General features: G+C 38.8%; 1 protein-coding gene across 1 annotated transcript in view; it reads right to left on the bottom strand.

Moving 5' to 3' along the window:
• The window catches only part of TACR3 (tachykinin receptor 3), a gene marked incomplete at both ends in the record, with an annotated part of 32,523 nt that extends 25,341 nt beyond the window's left edge, over positions 1-7,182 (bottom strand). Inside the window, one exon of the mRNA XM_080629253.1 lies at positions 6,707-7,182. Within this exon, the coding sequence (XP_080485379.1) occupies positions 6,707-7,182 (476 nt within the window). The remainder of the gene's footprint in view (positions 1-6,706) is intronic.
• Positions 7,183-7,471: the final 289 nt, after the last annotated feature.

The following is a 7,471-nucleotide window of genomic DNA, read 5'->3' on the forward strand; positions in this document are numbered from 1 at the left end:
TCCTAATACCTAATCTGAATCTACCCCCATCTTCATCTTAAAATATATCTCTATCTTAAAGTACAAATTGGCAAACAGAGAAATAGGGAAAAGGTCTTCTATTTGAATTCTGTAGTTTGACTGGCAAGGTAATAATATAATAGTAATAATTTTAAAACCATATTTTGTACTTTTCCCTTCATAATACACGGTGACCAAGGCTGATTCATGAAGTTATGATTATGAAGTCATCCATTACTTTAGAAAAAAAGCTGTTTTGAGCTTTAGTCTGGGGGTAGGGCAGGTAGTGTTTTGTGTAGTTATGGGACACCAGAGGGAGGTAAAGCTAACTAACAATGAAATGGCATCCCGTGGAAAAAAAAAGGATAGTGAGTTTACAGAAGCTCCCTTATTCAGCTGAAAATATTCTCAGATTTGAGGAATTCTCTCTGGGCAAAATACCCTATAAAGCACAAGAAAACTGAAAAGAAACCCACCTAGCTTTTTGTTTTCGTTCTTCCTCTGCTAATATGTATCTTGCTCCAGTTTTCAGTGCAAATTATCTCTTTTACATGGAAGCCATTTACTTTGAGACAACAGAATTTGAGGGAAGATGAGTGAGAGAGGGGCCAAAGGCTGCAGTTCCATTTGGGCTCATCTCTGTGCAGGGGATAGCAGCTGGTTGGGCAATGCGGGTTTCCTGCCTGCTGTTGCTTCAACCTCCTCTTTTCACTGGTGAGCCAAGCACAAAACACTTGGTACAAAGCACATGTACAAGATTGCAAGTACTGGTGTACATCTTTTGTGGATCTTTTGCTGATGCCTCTACTCTATGACCCAGGGTAGGTCATAGGCCTCCATATCCTAACCTGTCAGACATATTTGAGATCATTTTTTCACATACACATTTCCCTATACTTCAGTGTTTCTGAGCAGACAGAACAGGTAACTCCCAATTCAGATAATGTTATTCTAGATTAAAGATGGTCATGCATAGTTTGGCAGGATTGTCAATTTAAAATCTTTATGGGACATGAAGGCCTTGAGCAATTTGTTCCAGGAATAGGAACTCATGCAGAGAAAGATATCAAAATGTATTCTACTGGGAAAATAAATCCATTTTTCAATAGCCCAATTGCCTACTTGAGGATTTCAGTAACAGATTCATTGATAGGGCTTGTGGTACTACTTTGTGACAGTAATAACTGCTCTTGCAGCACTTGCAGAGAATGAAGAGCCTAAGTGATATTTTGAGGATCTGAGTGTGTACATATGATGAAGTTGATAAATTGAAACCACATGTTTATGCCTTTTAACTGTTTTCTGTTACAAGCTTGTATTATATTACTTATGCAGGAGCCTAATGAGTGTATAGAGGGATTATTAACAGCCATCTGTAATTTAACAATGTCACAGAAAAGTAGAAAACTGACCCAGTATATGTAGGCTTCTGTAGACATATTAAAAGTCTAAGAAATCAGGTGGGAAATTAGAATGACAAGTTTTGAACAAGGATACTGGTGTAATAGGCATACTAGAAACTAGGTAGGAGGAAAGTAACACTGTAAAACTAAGGTTCATAGAAAGGAGATTGTGCAAGCAGAAGAGTAGAACTGAATGTTAAATATAGTTTAAAATCAAGTCAAGTAAGACAAATGTATTAATGAATAATATAGAATTGTATGGTTTGAAACTCCATGCTTGACTGAAAAAATCAACTTCAGGATTACGCACTCAGCTAATTCATGGTAATAATGATGACATGCTGAAAGAAATTAGAAAGGCTCTGATGGCAGGCGATACAATAATAATAGAAGATATCAGTGACTTCTGTGCAGACATAAAATATTTTCTTCATCAACATTAATGACTGCTTTATGGAACATCTATAAGAGGAAGCCCAAAGTAAACAAGGAGCTTTTGAGTTGGTCCTTAACAGCGCTTACGGTCAGGCTTAAATGTTATTATTCTTTGAATATTCTCTTGATTATGGCTGCTTTTAACATCTCTGCAGAAACAATAAAAACCCCTGAAAGGTGCTGTGGTAGTGTTTCGTTTAAAAATGGGAAACTATAAAAGCATGAGGGATGTTATTAAAAAGAAATGAGAAGGGCAACCAAAAGGAAACAGAGACTGCTAATTACAAGAATCAATCATATTCTGAAACATGGAGATTCTCTAATTATATAATCTTTCATTAGTGAAGGTTAATTTGATTTTGTGTCTGGTGTTCAGCAAAGTGAGCGTACGGGTGTTGGGAAGGAGAAAGCTGGGCCCATGGCTGTTGGATTCTGAAACTCATTGTACTGCAAGTTGTTTGATTATTCAATTTTTCAATCAAATTTTTAAAAACATCCATCCTGATGTCAACATGTTATCCATGTCAACAATGTGATTCTCTGTAGCCATACTTAAGTGAGCTGACTAGGATACTAGAGGTAAGAGTGCTTATATATCTGTCTTTTAGCTCTAATTTGAATAGCTTTTAAAAACAGAGTTGCAGAAACAGTTCTGTGGAATAAATACAAATAGAAAGTTTCATAACAACTCTATTGAACTAGACAAATACAGAATAAAGTTCTGTATCTGCCTGTAGGTCAAAAAAATTTCATTCTATCAGAAGGATCAGAAAATGGGGGAAAAGATTAAGTTATTATTGAAATCATAATTGGACTTTGGGACTTATGTTGTAAGTTTTAAAAATGATGATTTACTTTGATAACCTCCTGATTTGAAGTTAATTATTGAACTTTCAGTATTAATGGCAGAAAACTGTAACAACTCCAGAGTTTACATCAACACAACATGTGAAGAAAGTTCTGTGATTAAAAAGAAGTGCATGAAAGTGGAATTCTCTTAGTTCTTAATATTGGGCTTTATTTTATCATTCTACTGCAATAACTCTGACTCTGCAAGTAGCTGAACTGAAAAACGGGCTTGGAATTTTGCCAAGTATAAGGCTAAGGTGGGTAGCATTTGGCAGAATCAGAACTTTAGAAAGAATTAGGTTAAAGCCATCATTTTACTCTTTGTTTCGTAATAATTTGTTAAAAAAAAAGATTTTATGTGTTTTTTGATGTTATTATATTGATCCATACTGAGCAACAGTAAGCCGTATAGGCTGTTTTGCAGTAATGCAGAATATTAGTGTATCATAAATGTAATACTATCTACATTTGTATGAAATATTGGCATATGTGTGTAACTTTTCAATAACTTTGGCATATAAATAAATGTAATATATATGCAATGGCTCTTCAAAGACCAAAAGTTTGCTTGCATACTAGGAAGAAAAGAGGTGGTAAGATTTAAATAGGATCAGCAGCTACTCACCGTCACTGTTGGAATACCTTGTATGATTACAGAGCAGTTGCTTTTACAAAGAGTTAACTTGTTGAAGTGAGGAAACCTTTATGGAATTGCTGATAGAACAATAACTGAAAAAGTCACACTGTCGGTGTGCTAAAAAACAGGAAAAAAATGCATAAAAAGGCACTAAGTACTCTATTGAAGGCATCTTATTTTATGCTGTATTCCTACATCTCTGAACTTTTATCATCAGATATTTGCAGAGAATTTCTATGCCTACACACAGAGCTGATTGTATAATGAGGCAATCTTAGGACTGGAAATTAAGTGCCAGTGTCCATGAACTATATCTTTTGCATGTTAAGAACTGGTAGGAAGGGACAGTGGGTCTTCCGTAGCCAGGGCCAGATGGCATAAATTCTGCCTAAGTTACTGCCTTTAATATGTCCAAGAACTGTACCACAGCAAGTGGTCAGAGACAGAGGTAAGACATATGACCCTTTAGGATAATTACCAGTGACAAGGGCATATTGGCTCCAGAGCTATCCCTTATTCAGTTTATCTGAGGCTGTTTTAAAAGCTTATCTCCATGAAGTAGCTAAAGGAACTATTGCACTGGAAACAGTGTAACTGTTGTACTGCGCAGCATGAGCTACAGAAGACAGAATGCCTTTGAAGCAGTAGTGTAAAATCTGTGCAACTTGATACTTGGGCGGGTTTGGTTAAAGCTACCTGTGGCACCTCTGCAGTAGACTGCAAACAACCTGTTGGAAAAGAAACAGAAGGCAGGGAAAAAAGACCACCAGGAAGGGGTGGTCAGAACTGTGAACAAACCCGCATAAATTTGAGTCTGTGTTCAATGACCAGGTGGTCATACAGAAGCCTCGGATGCTTTCATCCTCATTGCCAGATGAGAACACTCCACTGCAGGAACCACCTACTTCATGGAAATCAGTGTCAATCCAGTGCATGCGACTTGCCCTACAGAATCAGATGTGAAAGGAAACATGTACTGCCTGTGACCTCTGCTCAGTGATGTCTAGAATCACAGTGACTCATTCATGTACTGCCTGTGACCCCTGCTCAGTGATGTCTAGAATCACAGTGACTCATTCATACTCTGTGAATGTTTGGATATTCTAAAATAATCAATGGAGCATATCACAGCATACTTTCTAGTTACTTTGAGTTGCAACCCATAACTTTTCAGTTTTGGGATGTTAACAATTTCCACTACTAAATCATCTCCTACAATACCATCATTTCCACTCCCTCAGTAATTTTTTTCCTAATTTGTGGTGGTTTTTTTTTTGTTTGTTTTTTTTTTTTTTTTTTAAATTCTAGATGAACATGAATGTTTAAGAATGGGTTTACTGGGTCAAAACTAAAGCATAGGGACCTGTCTGAAGCACTGGCTGAACTTTCAGAGAAATGGGAACCAAAGTTTAAAAAACATCCACCCAGTAGATGTGTGCCTTGGAATATAGCAGACTGTACATATAAGGACATTCCTTGGGATTCACTTTGACCCTCAGTTTTCCTCTTGAATCTGCAGAATTGTTCTGCAGTAGTAGCCAGGAAATGTTTAAAGGTGTTGAATACATCAGGTGTGATTTGGTATAAAAGGAAAAGGAATAGCAGTTTGAATAGTGAAGGAGGGCTAGACTGCTCTTAGTTTTACAAGATGCTCCTTGGTACTACAGAGAGCTCTCCTGAACCCAGCTGTGGCATTGCTCACTGTGCTCCCCCAAGGGAAAATTTTGATACGCCTCTGGGGGCAGGTGAGCTTCATTCAATTCAGGGGATTGTCAGACAAGAAATAGATCAAAATGAGCAATAGCAGTAACTGACTCACTTCTGAGCATCAGTGTGTCACATTGCTAAACCAAGGAAAACATTTCTAATGTATTTGTATATGACCATTGCACTTCAGTCAGTGTGGAGCAGAGCTATTCTTTACTCTGGAAATGCACCCTTTGGATTCCCAGGGAACTGTATTTATCTTTGTTTCCAGTTTCCTAGCATAAATTAATGAACTTTCAAGGTGGTAAGTAGTACATCTCTGTGGATGTTTTTGCCAGAACAGTGAAAAAACCTGACTCAGAGCATCCAGGTAACTGCTCAGATAATGATGTGATCAGCTGCAGCAATGACAGTTAAATCCTCAACATCAGTTAAAAACCTTTTATCTTTCTGAAGGACCAACATAAAAGCATTATTATGAGCTTGTCCACAGCATAGACAAGAGGTACAATAACGTGTTTCCCAATCTTTGCACCTGTAAATGAGAAATAACATTTCAGAAGGTGGATTGAACCTCATAAAAATCTTAACTACCATCACCAAATCTTAAACTAATATCACCATTAATCTTAACTACCAACTGCAGAAAGCGCTGCAGTTCTGCCAAGTCAGCTCAGGCAAGATGCATAACGTGATTTGGATATGTAGAAAAGAGTCTTATGAGTGAGTAGAGTGTATTGCTAAAAGAAATAAAAGATCTGAAGTACAATATGATCTGTTTTTCTGAATGAAAAGTCGGGAATTCATTGGAGTTCTAAAGCATGGGGTAAGTTACCTCTCCAGTACAGCAAATGTGAAAATTATCATAAAGAAAGGAACATTTCCCAGGGAAGACTCATAGCACCTTCTGAGAAATGTGGTACATCAAAGCACCTCTGTTCGAAATCAGACAATAGCTGTCCTATTCTATTATTGTCAAGAGTACAAAGGTAAATTTTTTTCCTGTCCTGGCTTTTTTTACAGTCACAGAGGCTTCCTTTGCTGGAAGTAATCAGAAAAAAACCAAACACTTTGAAACTGTGTTCTTACCAGACCTCTGGATATGCACAGATGACAATGTAAGTGGTCTCATTAGTTAAAATCAGGAGGAACCAAGTAACTCAGAGCTGTCTGTGGAAGAACTATTAAAAACAGAGTCTGAAGTGATTTCTGAGGAGAAGGCAAATGCCTCTGCCGGCTGCAAAAATACAAAGAGGAAGGAAGTTTGAAATCCTCTCCCTTCACACACAATCTCTACAACTACTTATCAGTATGAATTACATGACATTGACTGAGGGACAGATACTGTTTTCACAGGTGGGGAAGCAAAACCCTGAGCAATGGCTGCTGTTACTGAATTAGTATTAAAAGATGGAGCACAAAGAGCCACTGAAGTCAAACAAAGAGGAAATGTGAAAGAAAATCTGAGAGTGAAAACAATGAAAGGCTAAAGGAGAAAGACCAAAGACAGGGAGAAAAAGTGTATGTTAAGGAGAGAACTTACAGAGGAGCACAATCAGTGACCTGTTGAGAGCTCTGCTTCTTGTTACTTTATGATTGTTTTCTCTGTATTTTTATTTCAGCAGAGAATTTGAACTTGACATTTCACCCCAAAGCTTTTCCTTTCTTTTCTCACCTGTCCACAGCTATTGCTGTCATGGAGTAGATGCTGGCGAAGACAGCTGTGATTGGGAAGAAGTTGTGGAAGCGGCAGTAAGCTTCCCCAAAGTACCATTCACTGTGCAGCGCGTAGATGAAGTTGATGAGAGTATTGAAAGCAGCCATGGAGGCATCTGAGAAGGCCAGGTTCACCAGGAAGTAATTGGTCACTGTCCTCATACGCTTGTGAGCCAGGATAATCCAGATGACAATGAGATTGCCAAAAACAGCCACTGCCACCACCCCACCATAAGCCAGAGACCACAGGGCAATGCGCCAAGAGGGTTGCACAAACTGGTTGGAGAAGTTGGCTGCTGAGGATGCTACAGGGAGAGAAGCATTTTCAGCTGATGCTCCCAGTTCCTGTCCCCAGGGATCACCCACTGCAGCAAGGCTAATGTTCCACCTGCTGCTCATGCTCATGTTTCCGTTGGCTGTGGGGACAGAAGTCATCTCGGATGTTCCTCTCAGTTCCAGAAATGATGTGCCTCTCCCGGCACCCTCTCGCAGCCCACCAAAATCACCACAAACAGGTAAGAAGAGGAAAGAAAGAGAAAAGGGAGTGAGGCAGCACAGCAGGCAGTGGGAACAAGAAACCTGTCAGAAAAGCTTTGGCTACTCTGTTCAACTGTTAGAAATGCTGTACCAGCTGAGCCTGGAAAGCTACCTCTGGGTAGAGCAGCATCCTATTGCTCCTCTGTACAGCCACCTCTTGCTTTTGATTTTGCTGAAGGAGAAGCTG

Source organism: Psittacula echo, assembly GCF_963264785.1.
Source record: "Psittacula echo genome assembly, chromosome: 1".
Taxonomy (NCBI): Eukaryota; Metazoa; Chordata; class Aves; order Psittaciformes; family Psittacidae; genus Psittacula; species Psittacula echo.